The 21,480-nt window shown below is 33.1% G+C and overlaps 2 protein-coding genes across 3 annotated transcripts in view; both read left to right on the top strand.

Moving 5' to 3' along the window:
• The window catches only part of LOC132702794 (uncharacterized), a 308,632-nt gene that overhangs the window by 71,650 nt on the left and 215,502 nt on the right, over positions 1–21,480 (top strand). For both annotated transcript variants that reach the window (XM_060671578.1, XM_060671577.1), the window contains 3 exons: positions 5,611–6,330; positions 11,830–12,367; positions 15,926–16,041. In XM_060671578.1, coding sequence (XP_060527561.1) covers positions 5,611–6,330; positions 11,830–12,367; positions 15,926–16,041 — 1,374 coding nt within the window. The remainder of the gene's footprint in view (positions 1–5,610; positions 6,331–11,829; positions 12,368–15,925; positions 16,042–21,480) is intronic.
• Positions 18,787–19,956, top strand: LOC132703235 (uncharacterized). Its single transcript, XM_060672367.1, has 2 exons — positions 18,787–19,200; positions 19,261–19,956. Exons 1-2 carry the CDS (start codon positions 18,787–18,789, stop codon positions 19,954–19,956), a joined length of 1,110 nt encoding a protein of 369 aa, XP_060528350.1.

The raw sequence follows: 21,480 nt of genomic DNA, 5'->3' as shown, positions 1-21,480 counted from the left end.
TGGTACTCATTCAGGAAGTGAAACCTCCCTCTTCTATGAGATTCAACGACCTAAATCAAATATTTTTGAAAAGAATATTAAGCGGTGGCAAACACAATGCTAGAAGATTAGCAGTTATTTTTGATAATTACATCTCCCAGTCATTGAAATCTGTCGAGAGACTAAGACGTAGTGAATCTCGAACGGTTCCAGTTTTTTAAGAGTTACCCAAATCATCCACCAATAAGAAATCCTTATTTATTTTAATCACGGATTTGTTAGATAAAGACAAATAATTGATAATAGGAGGATCTGAAAAACTTTGGCAGAAATTTAAAAGTAGCCATACGCGGATCATTCTCCATGTCCTGGCAGAGAGAGAGCATAGTAACACCATTCTAATTAGGTCTGTGGATACCGATGTTTTTATTTTACTTCGTTATGGAGCAAACACAGGGATTCCAGATTCTATGGAATTGAGGCATTGTCAATTCAGAACATAGTTGAAAGTTTGCGAGAAACAGTTTCAAAAAATATTTTGGCTATACATTGTCAAAATTGATCAGAAGATAGCCTTCGGTGTACTAGTCAAGAATATCGAGATTTTAAGAGAACTGTATAATTTGCCGTTTTTACTTGACAATGAAGCAGTGGACCCGAGCAAGAAAAACGATATTTCATCCTTATATGGTCTGCGGATGCAGTTAACAACAAATTCAAATAGCCATGAGATGGAACTGCCTCCAACTTATAATGCATTTGAAGAACATTTAAAAAGGTATACAACATATTATGAAACGATGATATGTTACTTCAATATTATAATGTTTTTTTTTTATTATTTTAGGTGCATATATCAACTGAACATCTGGTATTCTAGTCATGTACCCTATATAGATTTTGATAAACCAAATAAATATGGATGGACAAATAAGAAACAATATCTGGACACCAATATTTTCAACACAAGATCCTCTGCAGCAATAAATGTAAATAGTTGGCGTAACCTGGGCAGCAATAAATGTAAATGGTTGGCGTAAGGCTTAAAGTGCTATGAAGAATATAATTGCAAATACTGTAGCAACAAAGATATAATAGGCACAGCGGAATCTTTGGATAAAGAGTTCAAAATCATTTTGAAAACAATACATTTTATGCTTATTCAAAAATTCGGGAATAAAATGTTCGTTGGTTCATTAAAATTACGTCTATACTTATGGGAACAAAGGGGCATGAAACTTTTAATCAGGAAAAGCCAGAAATAAGTTTTGTACACAGTTATATTGTATAAAGAGCATTGTCTTAAATTTTATAAAACTAGTTACTTTACAGGATTTAAACTATATACAGGGAAACACAAAAATAAAGCGCGTTTTACAAAACCCTATTTTTTATATGCAACTTTGCTTAAATGTCATCTAAATTTTTGGTCTTGAATTTTTTGTAAAGAAGGAGCTTTCAATTTTATTATAAAAACCTATTTTTTTATAAAACAGTAAAAAACTAGACAGACAGACTAAACTAACAATTAAGATGGCTGCCAAATTTTGCTATTAGCAAGGAAGCATTTACGGCCAATTTCTGCAGTTTAATTACGAATAAGATTAAAATTTTCCTGCAACAAAATGTAAGTGTTCTTCTGGAAAATTTCGGACTTATTTCGTATTTCTCGATTTTTGACGCTCACTTAGAAATTTTTTTTCTTGGAGTAAGAGAATCATCACCTAATAATATATCTTTTATTTAGGATTGTAGCAATTTTTTTTTTGCTGAAATCAATTACATTTTCCAAGATAAAAACGATTTTTTTTGTGAAAATGCACTACATTTTTATTTCAAAATAATTTCAGTTACATATAATGTTTTATGAATTTTACGTTCTAAATATCCCGTATAAAAAATAAAATTGCGAAAAGACATCCAACCCAAGCATTTCCACAGAAAAACTTCATTGTTTTCTGTTTATTAAGGCTTCAAAATACTACTATAATAGTAAATATCTACTACTCTAAAATAAGAATACTAGATTATAATATTTTTTCCATAACTGATCTTAGCTAAACGAAAGTGGAGCCTAATTATATAGGGTGTCCCAATTGCGATGGGCCACTATCTTGGTAACTATAAGAACTATAAAGTTGGTTAAATTAAAAAATACCAAATTGAAGAACGTCAGAAATACAAAAAAAAATGTTGTTTACGAATTTTTTGGTAAAAATTATATTTTTTAAGATTGCGACAAACCCCCGTAGCTCGGTACAAAATATTTTTTTTTATGTGAAACCAGATTTTTAGTATACCCCAAACAGTGTACATTATGTCTCATTTAACCAATCTTGTAGTTCTTATAGTTACCGAGATAGCAATAGTGGGCCATGGCATGCCAATTGGGACATCCTATATAATAAGTTAAAGTTTGCACCATATCGCAACTGTGTCTAACAACTAAAAACAATTGCATTGAAGTTGAAAAAAATATATATACCTAGTTGAAAATGGAAAAAAGTTGCAAAAACATTTTAAAAAGAGTTGTTCTTCCATATAGCACAAAAATTAAATTAAAAATTAAAACTCAAAGGGGTGGTCTAACCATTCCTTACTTTCCTCCACAAGTCGTGACTCGACTTTACAGGATTTGGTCCACTTCCAATATTGTTTTGCGCAAAAAATTTTGATCTTTTCTATCTCTTGTGCCATTTTTGGTTCCTATATGGGCATCCTTTATTATCAGAAATAAGTCCCGATTTGTTATAATCAACTTCATATTGGATCCAGTTTTCTAAATAAAAATTGCCGTTGTTATCTTGGTGGCAGAGCGTAGCAGATATATGTTATATTTTCGTGATCGTAATACTCCCTCCAGAATACTCCAGCAATTGAGATTATTGGTAAAGCGAATCCGGTCTAATATCAAATTTGTAAATACAAAAACTTAGATGTTGATATGTTTTTACCTAATTTGTTCATTTTATTATTATATTTCTGATAAAAAAGACGACTTATTAATTAGTATTAGGCAATCATATAACAAAAATATTTACTAAAGTCAACATTTTATGCTAGATTTTTTTTTATATTTGCTTTTCATTGGCCTTTCATTTGAATAGTAGTAAACATTGTATTTAGAAACACTTGTAGTCAAAATTTAATGCATAAAGATATCAATCAGCCAAAATTACAATAAAATGATGATAAATGGATTTTTTTATAAATAATTGTGTGAATTTAATTTTAAAAATATAATGAACATTTTTTGGTTTATGTTTCTGATATTATACATGTATTCTACTCCATTTTATTCGCAGCATATACTGTGAAAATTTTTGAACTAAAAAAGTTTCTCGCTTTCTGACAATTTCAATACAAAAATTCCAATTTTCATATTTGAGGTCTTGAAAAAAAAATGGAAAATAAATTTTTGTCATCGTTTATGTGTGGTTTTCAAGTCAAATAAAATATCATTCGGATATGTTGAATAGTCTCGGAGTTATTGGAGGGTGAATGATAAAAAGTTTTTTTTGATAAATTTTTTAGATTGTACAAAACTCGGTACCACTAAAAAAGTCGCAATTACCTATTTTGTACGTTGAATAAGCTAACTAATGATTTCAGTCAGGTTTGATCTGGTTCTAAGTAAATGTTTTATTTTTAAGAAATAAGCGACTTCTACACGCTTTTTTACTCCACTAGTAGGATATGCCATTCCCTTGCATGCTATTTATTCGGTCAATATATACCACGATACAGCGCCGATCGTTGCAAAGTAGGAATTGAAAACTTAATTGTTTGTTTGGAATATTACTATCAGGAGCAACTGAGCAAAACACATTAAATTCATTTTTTTTTTATATTGTAAGGTGAATTCAGTTTTATTGAATCTATTGTCAGAACAACTCATTTCGGTCAAAGCCCGTTAAATACATTTGATTGGCGGCTCTCATTCAAATAGATTTAACGACAAGTAACATTTTTCTAAAAGATGGCAGTGTGGAACGTCGAAAGAAAATCCGTAGAGTTTCTGAAAGAACTGATGGAAAATGCAAAAGTTGTAATATCATAAAATTTTAAATTTATTCTTATAGCTCTGTTTGTAATACTTTTTTTCGTTTGTTGTAGATATGAATATAAAAATAATAAAATAATAAAAAAAAATTAAGGCACTGCAAGCATTCATGTAAAACTTTCATGTAATAATATAAAATTGCCTGACATTTTGCTATGAAGAAACATTTTTTATGCAACTGGAATTAAAGCAAACCAGGATTTCCAACCTAAATCGTCAAAAACGTTCTGTCAATACTCTTTACCATTTAACTCCCAGGAGGGCTATATGGCCTACAAACGTCTGTCTAAAGTTTTTAGTAAAAGTTCTAGGAATTACAGAGCGAAGAGTTAAAACACGAGTGTGAGTCATTACTCTAGGTCAAAATCAAAAAGAATATATTGGCCTGCTAATCTAAATATTGCGCGATTACACAAAATGTAGTACAATATTACATTTTTTTCAGACATATGTGGTTTATGTTATCATTTGAAATACCAAATTAAAATGGGGAAATTACCTAATATTTTGATGAGTTATCTAGAGAATCTCCTCCAGACTTCCACGGACATCAATAAGCGATGCCTTTTATGTCCAGCTGCTTAGTTATTATGTACTTTGTTGGGTTGATGTGCAAGCTAAAAAAATCTAATTTTTATACATGGACTGAAAACACGGCTGGTAGGGGTCTTAATTACAGTATTACTTCTTAAAAAAACAATCGCCTGTGAGCTTACCTGAGAAAACTATAACATATACAGCGAATTTGGAGAAGTAAAGTGTCTTGGGGAAAACTGACTGGTCAAACACTTATGAACCTTCTTAAAAAAATGAAGATGCACCAATTAGCATAACATTCTTCGAAAACTTCAGGTCTGAAAGTCAAGCTGAGACTCCAAAATCCCTTCCTATAAAAGGAAAGAAGGAATACCGGTTAAAAATGGAAATTGCTGGAACTTGGTACAGGAAGAAAAACAAAAATCCTTAAAGCATTTATTGATCCCAGAGTTTGGAGAAGAATGCAAGCAAGAAAAGGAATGCATGGTACAAAACTGTTTTAGAAACTTCCGAAGTTGAAATAGAGGAAGAACAAAAAGACAAAGCTGAAAATTCCTGCGGCTGCCTAGAAAAGGATGTTGGTTTTCAGATTTAACTGTAGTTTTTGATATTTGTGTTAATGAAATAAGTATTTCACTAAAGTTATAAATTTTATTGGCCTTATAAAATAATGTAAACTAAATTACTCTAACGGAAATGTAAGAAATTTAAGTAAGAAGTAAACAAAAAAATATATTTATTGTCGTGAAAATCGAAAATTTATATTAAACCTGGAAATATTCTTTTTTAATCCTATTTCCTTCTAACCTTGCTAATTTTTTAAGTTTTATTCAAAACAACATATTGTGGATTTAATACGTTTTAAGTTTAGTCAGTCAATCCAATGCTTCTCTGTAACTATGACGCTAATCTGCACTGCAACCTAACCGTTAGTTGGGTTTCATGCCTGTTAGACTTTTTTTTTTTAAATAGTTAATCGTAAAATGTGATCGCCCCGATAAAAAACATCTCTATCGGAAATTGTTTTTTAGGCGAAGGTGAACTGATTAAATTAATGTTGGCCAGCCCTAAGGAGCCTTTACGGGTAGACTTTGCCAAACTCAACGACTGTAAGGAAGAGGTCCAGAGTCCCAATCAGGCCAGCATCACCGACTTCAGCCTAGGCATCATCGATTTGAACATGCTGTCCACGTTCACCGCACTTCAGACCGACACCACGATGAATCTGGAATTGCCTCTGGATTCCGTCGACATTTCCATGAAGGAATTAGCGGCGGCCCGTTGCGAGCAAACTCCCTCCCCCGAAGAATTACCGTTAGATACGACACCAATAGTCGAATCAGAACCGAAAACGGAACCGACCAAGTCGAAAACGTCAAGTTATATCACTAGTATCACAACCAGTATCACCAGCCTGGATATCGGTTATCAGGGAGATGGCGAAATGTCTCGTCCTGCGAGCAGAGGGGCGGACAATTCACCTTTGACCAAGAGGCCGTTGCCGCGGCCTCAGCCTCGGAGAGTTGAGCCGATGACCGATTCCGATTTTTACACGGAAAGCGACGCCGACAATCACGAAGAGAATCAGCACAAAGGTGACAGCAGAAAAGCTCAAGTGATCGACGGGACCTTGTATGGAGTCGATCCTCAAGCCGCGGCCGATATCTACGTCAACAACCGGGAGAACATGGATTCCAGTGGGATATTTACCGACATAGAATCGGGCAACAAGAATGAGGACGATTTGGATGGTAGGTATTCTAAATTCGAAGTTTTTGCTTGCAGATATTTTAAAGAGTGTCAAAATCATTACCAAACTTTCTGTACATCATCTTCAACCATCACACCAGATGCACAGGGTGGTCGTAATTGGAGTGTTTAACAAGAAAAACCAATATCTGAATTAGAGCAAAATCGACTTGCGTGTCCAGGTCTCGATTTTCAAGAAACATTTAATGGTTAAAACCGCATGGCGCTGTTTTTACTACCAACATTTTTTTGCAGTTGCGTACACAGATTTGTTCTACACTTCTCCGTTTTTTCATAAAGCAGTACAACTTTTTCAGTCAGCACTGATACATTTCTCATTTGCTTATACCAATTTTATAAGTTGATTCGTCAAGCTCCTCAAAATACTGATTTACAGCTTCGATAATTTCTCCGTTGCTCATAAATCTTTTTTACCGTCAAGCCATATTTTGAGGTTAGGAAACAGGTCATGGTCGCTGGAGGCTAAGTCTGCAGAGTAGGTTGCGGCATCAATTCAATTCGTGGATTTTGGACATGGCAACAATCGACGAGTGTGTGTTATAGTCATGAAACAAATGTTTTTTTTGTTTTCCAAATGAGGTCGTTTAGTTTGCCCCCCCCCCCCTCGTGTTTCAAACGTTACAATAACTCTGCGTCGTATTAACATTTATTTACTTAATTTTATTTAATTTATTTATATGATTCCTCTCGAATCTCAAAAAACCGTAACCATAAACTTGTTTGCCTATAGAATTGTTTTAGCCTTCTTTGAAATTGATTACCATTTTGTAACCCATTGTTTCGACTGTTATTTATTTTCATGAGTGTAGTGATGGACCCAAGTCTTATGAAGTATGCAAATATGCAAAATATTTCGCACACGTTCAGCTGAAATCTTACAGGTCTCAGCTATCTCATGCACTTTCAACCTGCGGTTTTGATGAATTTTCTCAATCATTTTTGAAGTTTTAAGTTCAGAAACCTACTGCTTAATAGTTGAATATGGGGAGGAGTCTCCTAGTATTGAATCTATCTCTTCTTTAATTTGTTGTTATGTGAAACCTTTCAAATAGAAGTATTTGATCACGACACGTTTTTCCAATTTTTCAATTTTCACGAAAACAACGGAAGCGTCTTGCGCAATGTAGTCTCAAACACAAAATAACATAACGATTAGATTGAAACTGTACATACAAACACGGTAAGAATGGCACCGTAGGATGTCGCTCCAAAAGTAGACCTAGTGGCGCCACGTCTTGGTCAGGCCGGAAACTTTTCACCCCACCTTCGTATTAGTAGGCATTGTATAATATGTTCAAACGGGCGTGACATAGAAACCTTTAAAACAATTTAATAAACACTGAAACTTTAAAATAGATAAGGCCGGGCCCATTTAAAATAACTTATGTGAAAAACACCAAACACCTGCGGCTTCTAGTGCGACAATAGCCATTTGGATTGCCAACCTTCGTAAGGAGACAGCGTCGCAAGAAAAAATATATTTCCGTCTTCATTCATCACACATACCTACCAACATATCTATATAGCTGAACTGTATAAAAAATCTGAATACGCCACTGAATTTGCTATAAGAAATGGTTTTATTCGAATATCAAAATTTTCATAAATTCAAAAGTTATGGTCAATTTTCAAATGGTCCGAAATTGAAAAACGCCCTATTTGTCGCTTGGTAGTGAAAATATCGCTATGCGATTTTAACCATTAAATGCTTCTCAAAATTAAGTCGAGTTTGCTGTCTAGTTCAGAAGTAGGTTTTTCTTGTGAAAACACTCCAATCACGACCACCCTGTACATCTGGTGTAATAGTTTGAAATGTATGTAGAACTAGACTTTTAAAAACCAGGAAATAAGGTTTTAATCATAAAACATAATGAAAACTAATGAGACGAAAAGAGACAGTTTCTCAAAAATCGAGCCCTTGACATGTAAGTCAATTTTACTAATTTAGAAATAGGATTTTTCCTGTTAAAACACTGCAATTACAACCACCCTGTACTTAATAATGTGTTGAATTCCACAATCATACGATACTCCGTAATGGTCGTTTGTTTGAACATCTTTTGTAATCGAGACTATCCACAATACTAATTAATCAACAATATGTATTAATCATTGAAATTTCCGTTCTAATGTTAAGTTCAGTCAGTACTGTAAAAACTTTTTTTCCAAATGTATGTTGAGAGCGATAAAAAAATCAAGTTTTGCCTGCGTGCATTGTCTGACACATAATCTAAGAGCATTTTCTATGCTCTATCTATTGTGTATCTCTAAAACAAATGAAAAAATTCCGTTGTACTTTATGTCGTCGCTGTCGTCGTGTTCTAATGATGTACTAATTCCAAGATCATAACATCAGACAAATCTAACTTTTTATATTTTCTCGAATTTCTAAGAAAAAAATCACGCGAGAATCATTTTGCGGCAATATATAAGTTTCTCATAAAGTTCTTCAAATATTTTCTAATTTAATTGTACCTGTATCTAGTTTGGTTTCCGATGTTTCCATGCATCCCCTCTTTACATTCGACACACTGTGTACACAACATTAGGTACGCTTATTTTTTATTAAATATTATACAAAAAATAGCTTTCGATATGTAAATTATTTTTATAAGTTGTATTTCTAGTGTTACCTGAATGTCAATAAATATTTAGTATCTATTATTATTAGATATTCCAAGAATTGTGACCAAGTTAGAAGATGGTTGGTCCTTATCAGCGGCAGCTAAACGTTTTAATGTAAGCAGAATAACCGTTTTCTCTGTTCATAAAAGGTCATGTTTTTAGAAGAAACGATCTTCTAATCTTCCAAAAACTGCAAAATCAAAGTCAACAAACCAGACAACCCTGGATTTGTCGACAGGTACACAGTTGTAGGTCATTTCAGTGTAAAAGGGGTGGATTTCATTCTGAGGAATGGGATGAGATTTGTTGATCAAACTTATGCCGAAACATTACACAACGTTATGATGCCCAGCGTGGAACAGCTGTATCCGAAAAATATTTAAAGTTTCCAACAAGACAAAACTGTCCTATCCATACTGCAAACATCATGCAAATGACAGTAACATGACCAAGGAATAGAACTGAAATTGACCCAACCGAAAACAGATAGGGGATAATGGTGAAACAGCTGTATTGAAGAAATTTTATGCCTTAAAACAGCTATGGCAAGGTATTCAGGAAGTACGGGAAGAATTGTCGCTTGAAGAAAACTTCATAACGGATGGAGATTGCACAATTATTAAATTAAAAAGTGTTTCTTCTTGTCCTCTCATCTTCCTGTATCTTCTGAATTTGTTGCAATTGTTGCAATTACCTTAACCAAACTATTTCTACGTTGTTTATTTCAAAGTAAAAAATTATCCTTTAACCTTTAAAATAAATAAAAGTTAATTTTTATTACTCAAAATGTTTGTATAAACCTGCATTTACATTATTTATTGGACGTTAAACTTGTCAAAATATGATACGATATCCTGATAAAATTGCTCAAAATATAAAGTGGTATATTCAAGCGGTATTAGTTTTTTTCTTAAACTAGCTGCAATTAAGCAACAATTATGTGACCTAACTAGATTGTGTTCTGTTGCACAGTTATTTATCAGAATTGTCAGAATCACTAACAATTATTAACATGGTCCCCAAAAGGTATTTTTTACGGCGCCTGGCATTTCTTGGCACCCAAATTCGTAATTGATGATAAGGCAATAGAGCGATCATATACTATTAGAGATATAGGGCCCCGCCCTATGCCGATAATACAGAAAATTATGAGGCAACTATGAAAAAATTTTGAGAATGTTATATCTATAATCTATATATCGAGATCTCGTAAAATGTTCAGGCAAAACAAGTTAAGTGGTAAAACGTAAGAGGTATCCAGAAATAGCACTGCGGTGAGTGTATTGCCTGATTGCTGCAGGAGAGCAATATTAGCAAAAAAAATATTTATATAAAAAAAAGGTCGCAAAGTTGAAATTTAGAATTTAGCAATTAGAAAAGAGAAATACACTTTACAAACAATGCAACGTAGTATCAAAAAACAATTCTCAGTGATTGTTTATTTATATCTCATGGCCAACTTGTATCAGCAAAAAAGGCACCCTTAGGATGTTTTCTTTAAAATTACAGGCAACTCAGATATTTCATAATTTAAATAGTCATAATTAAATGTCATAATACAGGATATTTTATTTTAAAAAAGTATAATAAATTGAATTGAAAAGTAGGTATCTTAATGTTTTATTCAATATCAAAATATATTAATAGTCAATAAAAAAATTTACACAAATAATTATATTTTATACCGCGTCATTAATAGACTCTGTATTTTTTTTCCCAATCAATCTCTTTCAATGGAATAAATGTATTGATAGCCAAATAATTTCTCAGGTATGCTTTGGCTCCTGGCGCGTTACTGACAGGAGACGCTATTATTAAATCATTGAAATAAGTGAAGTTAAATAAATCACCAAAATAGGTTTTTTCTTTCAAATTACTTAACCCATTATATTTTGTGTCAGAAATATCATCATTATTCGAATTTTTAAATTTTAGATCTTTTTAGATATTGTTGAAATTTACTAAATTCTTACGCATTATTACTTTTTTCATCATAATAATCATGAAATTGATCTCTTAACTGGGTTATGATCAATTATACACTTATATGGTATTACTAATTGATGATAACCTTTTGAATTATTTGGTCACTTTTATGAAATAAAAACAGAATATCATTCCAGAAATACTCTAAGGCCACCTCTGCTGAACTTTATTTTTTTGTATAAATTTCGAGCTTTTAATTTAACTCTTGAATTTTGCGCATTATCATTTGACATAATATTCTTTAAAACTTTTTTTTAAAGAATGGAATTAGTTCTAGGTCAAAAAGTTATCGGACGTTCTTTTTTTTTTTAAATGGAACATCCTGTATATTTATAAACTATAAAATTTGTATTTTTTTGACATTTGTAAAATGTTTAATAGTATACAACTTTTGTCGCGAACAAACATTGAACAACAAAAATTTTCCAAAATGTTTCATTTCAAAAAAGTATGATCGGAGGACACAGTCTGACCATAAGTAAAAGAATATTGTTACATGCTGCAGCATTTGATTTAATCTGCTTTATGATTCTGCTAATGTCTTCTTGAGAAGGTAGTACAAAGTACTACTGGATTCAGAAAATTAATCAACCAAGTATTCGCGTTGGTATTGGAAAAAGTAGAAAACAAATATTTGCTGATAATTTCTGGATCTTGCAAATTTGGTGATAATGCTGGGATGGTAGCAACATCTTCAGAGATAACAAATTTTTCACGTCTGAGGGATGACAAAGCATAGTTACGTAGACTTTTGTATCTATTCCAGTTTTCGACAGTTTTGTTCTTTTTATATTTTTGAAATGCTCTATCTCTCTTGTTTCCTATCTGCTACCTCTAACTTTCACTGAACGATTTGTACTTGTTTCTAGACGCTCCAGGTTTGATCATCGGGAAAAGCGACAATACAGACGTGTCGCCTACAGAAAGTTCCACCAAATCTATATCCGAGAACAGCCAGAACAATGTCCAGGCGTTACCCAAGCTATCTGGTAGCGATACGAAAAAAATGGATACGTCATCGAAGGAAAGCAACCCCAAGAAAAGAAACGCCCCCAGTCCTGGTGTATCGAGTCCTTCGAGTATGAGCTCTCCCCGACATGTCAACAACGTAGATGGTTCCGCCAAGAAATACAAAATTCCTAAACGCGACGTGGTCTCCAAAGTCAAAGTCGCGATGGAACAGCGTTCTGCGATTCAGAACCCGGAAAAAAAGGCCATCAAGAAGTCGGCGGGAAGATGGGACGCGGTCATGAACAAGATTTCGGGAAACGAACAGAATAAAATGAATTTAAAAGAAGTAAAATCGAAAGTGTTTAACAACATCAATTTGGGAACGCCGTCCGGCCAAAAAAGTAACGAGGTCAGGAAACCTGGCGTCAGACCGTCCGGGAGTCCAAACAGTAAAAGGTAAGTTTTTCGAAATCGACAAATACAATGTTTGCATAGGAAATTATCAAAAAAATAAAATAAAATAAAATAACGCATAATCCAAAACTATAAACAGTAATCTATAGACAAAGAAGGAAAAGGACTAACTAAAGTACTCTTTTACTATTATAGATAAATTATCACACATTTTTATTTCTTTACACTTGGGATTATATAAGAACTTATATGCTGCATTAGGAACTCTAAAGTCGTCTTTAGATCTTCAGTGAGTAAAAATTACTGTTCAACACAAAACCTGATTTATTGTAAATATTTTAAATTATTTTAAATTTTTTAAAAAATAGGTTCTATGAGAAATAGCCTGAATTTTCTAAATCACGAACACATTAGTCGAACCAGTCCATCATCCCCACAAAATTATACCATACCTACTTCTATTCTCAACATGAGAGTAATAAACACTTAATATTTGTGATTCTGTTCAAATATCCTTCAGGTTATGTAATAAATAGATGTTGGCTCCCAATCCCGATCCCAGACAAGAGCAATGAGTTTTAAAATACATGTTCTTATCTATGAATATTCCAAGAAACTTTACATGATGTACTTATAGCAAATCTTCACACGCTACATTTGTCTTCCAGACATGAATCACACCTACTCGTCATACATACCGTAAAGTCATCAGCAAACTCTTTAAATGCTGTTTTCTTGAAGTCGTCCGAACAACGCAAACTCTGTAAACCCTCAATATACAAGAGGAGGAGTACTGGTCTTAATACAGAGCCCTGAGGGACGCCCATTGTTACCATGGATGATTTCGACTTTATTTCAGTTCATACACCATCTATTTTATACATTAGGCTAACATATTACTTTCTATAAGATATAAAGGACACCGCAAATTTCAATGTAGGACCGCTTGCAAGACATTTTCCATAACATTATGTGATCTACACAATCCAATGCCATGCTGAGGTCACAGAAGACCCTAACAGGTTGCTCGCAAGGCTCTATGGAATTAATAATACCTTCCAAGAATCAAGTCACTGCTTATATTCTTCGAAAATCGAACTAGTTATGGGATAGTATTTTATTGTTTCCAAGATACACTAAAATTCGTTGCAGATATGTGTACTCAAACAACTAGTGCGGGCAGAAAATCGACGATTTTTCTACTAGTTGTTACTAACATTAATTAGCGTTATAAATATCGTAAATATTAAAGTACTCCACATCACACCAAAATTTACGGTCTACAGTGTGTCAAAGTAATATATCTCGTTTATTATTGGTTTTGGCTTTAAGAAACAATTTAAAATTATTTTCAAATATAAAGGGTTATTCATAAGTATATGGAAAAACAAACTTATGTTTTTTAATGGAGCACCCTGTATATTATGGCATTAATAGATACTCCCTTTTATGCTCAACCACCCAATGTATGTATGTTGTTTAAAAATCAAATTTGTTCACGTCTTTAGAGCTTAACTGAAACTGACTCGCTTCTCTGTACGTGCTTCTATATCGTAAGGGGGGCGGAGCTAAAGGAAGGAGGGGATGAACATTGTCTCGGATGACTGATTCCCATGTTGATTGATTAGAAACTAATAATAACAACTAACTAACAATAATCTCCCATTCGTTTAAGGGGGGCGGAGCTAAAGGAAGGAGGGGATGAACATTGTCTCGGATGACTGATTCTCTTGTTGATTGTTTAGAAACTAACAATAATCTCCCGGATGAACATTCTCTCAGCTGACTGATTCCCATGTTGATTGATTAGAAGCTAACAATAATCTCCGGGATGAACATTGTCTCGGATGACTGATTCCCATGTTGATTGATTAGAAACTAACAATAATCTCACATTCTTAGATATTCTTTTCGATAAAAAATCTCACATTGAGTCATTCTGTTTACAGAAAACCTACGCACAGAGACCGATACCTTAATGCATTATTACATCACCATTTGGTACAAAAGTCAACGGTTATCAAGCCTCTCAACATCTGTGATCTGTAAAAGGCAAAATTCTGCTTGAGATTCTAGCAGTTTACAGCATTCCATGCATATATGGCAAAGAATCCACAGAAATCTATAAGCAACCTAACAATATTAACCGTGACTCAGGTCTTTACCTTTCACCAATATGACGATCAGTCATCCAAAAAACGGATCATGTCCTTGCTTTAGTTCCGCCCAGTACAGAGACTGTTTCAGTTAAACTCTGAAGAATCCAACAGCAAGTTTTATTTTGTCAACAACGGACTCAGGAGGAATCCAGAAAATTTATAAATAACACTATTTCCAGAAACTTGTTAAAAATTATTTAATTAATGTTTATTATTCTTTAGCATCATAGTGACTATATTTCTCTTATTACTAAAATATAAAATGTTTCAGCTCGTTTAAAAAAATCAGACAAAAGGAATTGATTTAAACATAAATTATGAAATGCTTCCTGATGGACGATGTATTATTTTCAACAGTAGTGCGGATAAGTGAAATCCTTTTCTCAATTTGCCACAAATCAATGAAACGACGATGATATGACAACAGTTTTTGGTAAATTTGATAGGGTAATAAGACTTTTTAAAGTCAAGAAAGAATGTCCACTTACAAGTAATAACATTAGAGATATTAAGCGTTCCAACACAAAATACACTTCACAACAAAGTCTGAAAGCACTTGCCAATGTTGTTCTTCCTTACATTCAAATATCATTAACTGAGTCAAAAGTCCTTAACAAATATAACGTCAAAACCACATTTACTACTTTTCCGAAAATCTCTCAATATCTCATTCTATGCAAATGCGGCAAAGAATACATTGGAGACGAAAAATATTAACTAGGCTCAAAGAACATGAAAGAGCCTAATGACTACGACAAATAAAATCATCAAGAATTGTTGAACACAGTCATGACCTCAAATCTTACTTGATAAAACTAAAATTCTTGCATCCATCAATTCTTCTACCTAAGAAAGGTCCGAGAAACCATAGAAATATATATAAGCAAGCAAACAATCTTAGTCGCGACTGACCAATATAGGAATCACTCATCCGAGACAACGTTCAGGCTCCTTCTTTAGCTCCGCCCCCCTCAAACAATATATAAGCAGATACAGAGTGGAATGCGAGCAAGTCTCATCTTATTGCATCAAATGTGGTTGATTTGCTTTTTTTTTATTCTTTTGTGACCAAATTCTGTGAATGCCTTAAAATGCACATTTAAGATAGTCACATGACAGGTTAAATCTACTTTTCTATATATTTCTTCATGGCGGACACTAGGTTTTTGTGTAAAAATAGTCAACATGTATGTCTGAATGTCTTATAACTTTTCTTCTTTCTTAAAATTTCTTAATTCAATAAAGACCTTTAATATTATCATTATTACATTTCTCGAGTAATTTTAATATATGAAGGAGAATGATCTTCAATATCAAAATATCGGGTCATTAACTTCTCGTAAACCGTATATTGTAAATTTTTCCGTCCCCTTTTTCATTTTGAGTGATGTGAATAGCAGTAAAATTTCATGAATAAGACCAATTTGTTTGTTTCTTCTAGCCGCCGTATTCGAACGCGGACAACACCTCAGAAGACTACTGGGAACAGAGAGAGCAGCATTCACAGTTCTTTGAGCGATTTAAGCGCCTCTACAACTCTACCCAAAAAAATCTTTGGTAAGTACTCAGTACATAATTTTAGATGGTTAGGTGGGATAAAAATGACAATTGATTTCCACAATAGTGATGTTTATACAATGTGTCTTCTCTATACAGGGATCTCCGATCTTATTATACCTTCAGCAACGGTTAAATGGGGAAAGTTTTAGATACAACTTAGTGCTTAGTGAGAAGCTGGTTCAGATTTACCATCGGGCAATTGGTTTTGGAGATACAAAGTAAATCCAAATTGAGAGCTATTAAATGTGACATTATTCAGACACTTTTTTTAAGACAAGTAAGATTGCGTGTCTGACATGCCTTAATCGTCTTTTGTTATCTCTTATGGTCGCCACATTTAATTTTTCCATTTTTGGGAAGAGCGTAACATTTCCAGTTCAGTGATGCCTCACGAGTACACAAAAGATTTTATCACACTTCGGAAAGTTGGGTCTTAATTGCCAATTACCAAAAATGTCTCGATGCATATGGACGTAATTTTGTAAGTGTGTGTAATTGGGTAATTAGATTTTACGTTACACTACAAAGTTATACATTTGGTAATTTATAATGGGACACCCTGTACATAACAACATAATAGTTTAAGGGTATAAGTGAACTTTTTAAGTTTAGATTTTTTTTTGTATTTTTGACAAGTTCTGAGATAAGTTATTTTTATGTTCCAACACTTCTTCAGTATAAACGTATCTTTAAGAATTATTTTGCGAACTAATAAATTTAAATAAATGTAAAACCCTGTAGCACAAACATTTAGAAATAAACAAAAATTAAATGAATAATAAAACATAACAACTAAACAAATATTAAAAAATAAAAAACATATCCGAGAGACTTTCTAACATTATAAAATATATAACACATAATTTATTAATTCGACCCAAAATATCTAATCGCAGTATTTTTGACTAATCCTGAAGACTAATACTAAGAAAAATTGGGACGCGCGCCACTGATTCTATTTGTCGATTCACGGTCGCTCCGGGACATTTAATTTATGATGTTGGTTGTTGCTATTTCTTCCGATTAAAAAGACAAGGCTTCTCTCGTTTCCGGCTAGGTTACGTGGTCGTTTTGTTAACTAAGTTCTCTTCCATCACGATATTTTGATTGTACGGAACACCGTTTACTAAGGATATGGTAAACTATGGCTGTTATCAAAACATTATACAGGGTGACCAAATATGTGTGCATAATATTACATCTCGGCACTCATTCACTACCAAAGCTTGTAGTAAAAACATTGTTGTCAAAAGAAGACCGTGGAAAATAGTTTCAGGTTTCAATGATATGATGTGATTATAACAAATGAACAGTTTTTTTTATTCAATATTTAATAGCCTTTTCTTTGTTTTTTAACCAATTTTGTAACATTCGAGATATTTCACCCTTTCCATACCAACCGACCAACCGATATATCACATCTACAGCTTCATCATTTGTAAAAAGGAAGGAATATTTTAGCTTCAAAATTATAAAATTCTATGACGTCGGCGTAATGTTGTCTTTTTAACATTTTGCGAGCACCAAATTTTCTTTCTGTGATATTTATGCGAAGTAATATGACACAGGACTACATTTGGTTAACAACTGCTTAAAATGGAGTTTTTTTTGTTTATATACAGTGTGTGCAAAATAATACTAAGCCACGTAAACTAATTTCGGACTCGGTGAATGTTATCACAAATTTGGATCCTATGTAACATTGCTTTTTTACTTTTATTCATACATAAGTGTTACATTTATATTTCTGCCACAGTATGTTATCCATCAGAATTTGTTTAATCTTAAACACAAAGGATCAGTTTAGGTTTAATATTTTCATGAACCATGAACACTTTTCTAAATATGGAGCGTAGACAAGCAATTAAAGGCCGATGTGTAAAAAAAACTAAATAAATCTTTCCTCGGTTCCTCCGATAGGAAAAACTACTATTTGGCCCAGTAAAACCTCGTTATGCCGTGTCATATAAAATAAGTATCGGAAAATTCGATGTTGACTGGAAACATATCGAAATTAAGAAGGAAAAGCTACTATTTGACTGAGGACAGTTTTTTTTATATCTGCAGGTTTGATGCCGTTTTTGTTAAAATAATACTAATATGGTGTGGAACAATGAGCGAAAATTTGCTAAAGCATATTTTTATTATTTTTCATTATTAATTATGCCATTGCCATTTTGATAACTCTAAGCAATTTTTTATTCCATTTTAAAATAATGGTTAAATATCTTTTATCTACAACCATTTAATAATAGACGCATAATACTTCTGACAGTGAGAGTATTATGCTACGCATAATACAACAAGTGTAATTATATCATAAAAAAACAAGTGTAATTATATCATAAAACAACAAGTGTAATAAAATATTCTGGAATTCTTAATAATCCGGGCTTCAATTAATCGGCGCAGAATTCACACATTTCATTTATTATTTTTATGAAAATTTACTATAAAGTTACCCATATTAAAGTCATACACACGTTACCAATTCAATTCTATTATTCAAAAACAGTTCAAAAAATACAAACCAATATGACAATAATTAAAAAGAATTAGTAGGCCGTGCAGGCTAAATCTGACAGCGCGCAGCGGGTATCCATAGCGACAGCTTACCCGACGCGACGCTCATCGTGAATACAAACATTTTCTTTCATGAAATAATAATTGTAAAGTAAATAATATTCATATAGAGAAGCTTTAAAATTTCGCCTTGCAATTAAAACATAAGATTTAATAAAAATGGATTCTGAAAACGAAGTACTAACACCCCCGGAAATTCGAGCGGCAGCGGAAGCTGCGTCTCTGGATTTACTTCCCAAGAAATCAAGAAACAATTATGAAATTGCCTACAACAATTTCATGGATTGGCGATCAAGAAACAAGGCCACCTCCTTCTCTGAAGATACATTATTAGTGTATTTCAAAGAATTGGCTAAAAAGTATAAGTCGTCCTCCTTGTGGACGTTTTATTCCATGCTGAAAAGCACACTTTATATTAAACACAATGTCAAGATCGACCACTACGCGAAGCTACATGCTTTATTAAAAAGACAATCAGAAGGCTATCAACCCAAAAAATCTAAGGCATTTACCGGACAGGAAATAAATAAATTTATTTATGAAGCTCCTGATACAAAATATTTGGCTACAAAGGTAAGGAATGATAAGACGTTACATACCTACGGTATTTACCAAGAGGTGTTAATTTTTTAGGTTGCATTAATTATGGGAGTGATGGGTGCATGCCGCTCAAATGAACTACATGCAATGAAAATACAACACGTTACATTTTATGAAGGTTGCACTAGAGTAATAGTTCCCGTTACGAAGACCAAGATCCCTAGGAATTTTACTATTACTGAGAAGTTCCATGATATTGTTAAAAAATATGCAAATCTGAGACTGCCAAATGCATCAGATTCTTTTTTTATGAATTTTCAAAATGGAAAATGCACAAAACAAGTTATCGGCATTAACAAGTTTGCCAAAATGGGCAGAGAAATTGCAAGTTTCTTACAAATCAAAAACCCAGAAAGATATACCGGGCACTGTCTACGACGATCTTCAGCCACATTGTATGTCGACGCAGGGGCAAGTATGACAGCTCTGAAGCGCCACGGAGGCTGGAAGTCGGCTTCTGTAGCTGAAGGCTATATTGCAGACTCGCAGAAGAACAAGACCGATGCAGCTACTAAAATATTAAGTCAAATCAACCCTAATTGTAATATTAATAACAGTACTTTTGTTTCTACCCCCTCACAATATCCAGGTATGTCTACTATTACGAGCGAATCTTCTCATAACACTTTTTCGATTAGTAAAGACACCACGGACATTAGTATTGGTACTACACCAACTACGATGAATTTCAATAACTGCCCTAATATAACAATCAATTTTATGAAATAGACAGAGTAATACATAATGATCCTATTAAGCGTCAATTTAAAAATAATTGTGTGCTGAAGTGTAAATGTTAATTAAATATTATTAAACTTATTAAATGTTCAATCCAGGACTTTCATTGAATTTATTCCTTATTACATCACAACTCATAACACATAAACATATAACATAAACAGCATACATAAACAGTAACCAGTGTTGATATTGAGTGAATGGTAGAATCTAAAAATGTATGATATTATGTTCCATTTCATATAAAGCAAGTTAACATCCACTTCCGGCCTAACCGGAAGTGCCACCATCTTGAGAATATTCTAGCTGAATTGCTCTGCCATCAGCATTAGCTTCCTACCGAATTTTCAGGTTTCTCCCATGTATAGTTTTTTTTCACAATAAAATGACACATTTCAATTCCGGTGAGGTACCCTATATAAGTGGATGGTTGTAGATAAAGTATAGTATTTGACTCGAGTATTATGGACCATAATAAACTCAGATGATTATAACACTCGCCGCAAGCGGCTCGTTTTATAAATCATCCTCGTTTATTATGGCCTTCATAATACGCTCGTTAAATAATATACTATTATTTAGATTAATCAGTGTCAACCCTAATGTCAATGTGAATGAGTTCATTTCTAATTCAGATCACCTGACTTACTTGAATTAAAATATAATTAAAGGCACGTAAAAGGTAATTAAATATATACCACCATCAACTTTGACTATATTATTGTATAATCTCACCTATCGTATAAGAGTAAAGATAGAAAGATAATTAGTTGCGAAAGTCGAGACACTGAGGTTTCGAAGACTATAAATCGATAAAGTTATTCACTATTTTTAAACAAATAAGCGAAGAGAGTGTAAATTCGCATTATAAGAGGGATCACCTTTGTCTATTGAAACGAAAGTGCATTAATTAATTTTATTTGGACACTCTCGATCCACGTAATTGTGATACATCAATCTCCAAACTGTTGCCGAATACTCCAAAACACTTCTTCCCATGGTGCAAAATAATGTAATCAAAGAAGCTGGGTTCTCGTAAATCGCTCAGTGGTTTTTCAGAATAACAAGAGTTTATAGTTTAACCACGTTAAGACGTTTGTTTAATTTTAAATTTATAATTAGATTTCTTCCGAGGTTCAGTTTAGAAAAACTTATGTATTATATATAATATGAAAATAAAGCAACGACCAAGGGACCTAAGCGGGAACTCTGCGGAACCCCAGAATTCAAATCCAAGGTCACTTATTTTATTTTATTAACAGCAACGTACATAGCTCTATCTTGCAAATAATCTTTGGAAGCTTCTTCTGCCTATTCTAGGTTTTTTAATATACTTAATGCTAAGTATCTATCTAGTTTTGTATTATATCAAGGTGAGCTAGATTCGTACTGGTTTAAATGAAGTCTGTAGTACACTTCTCCCAAATCATCACTCCATAATTATGTAATAGGAACGCAACTCAACTCAAGTGCTTTGTAAGGTGAGAATGAAGATATAATATTAAATTATTCTCA

The sequence above is a fragment of the Cylas formicarius genome, unplaced genomic scaffold (genome assembly GCF_029955315.1).
Source record: "Cylas formicarius isolate icCylForm1 unplaced genomic scaffold, icCylForm1.1 PGA_scaffold_6__28_contigs__length_40554024, whole genome shotgun sequence".
NCBI classification, from domain to species: Eukaryota; Metazoa; Arthropoda; class Insecta; order Coleoptera; family Brentidae; genus Cylas; species Cylas formicarius.
Note: the sequence above shows the minus strand (reverse complement) of the source record. Positions and strands in the feature narration are given on the sequence as shown.

What these genes read in the sequence shown, in the direction of transcription:
- LOC132703235 (XM_060672367.1), top strand. Translation starts at nt 18,787, where the DNA reads ATGGATTCTGAAAACGAAGTACTAACACCCCCGGAAATTCGAGCGGCA. An exon ending in CAAAATATTTGGCTACAAAG is followed by an intron (nt 19,201 to 19,260) that starts GTAAGGAATGAT and finishes TTAATTTTTTAG; the next exon opens with GTTGCATTAATTATGGGAGT.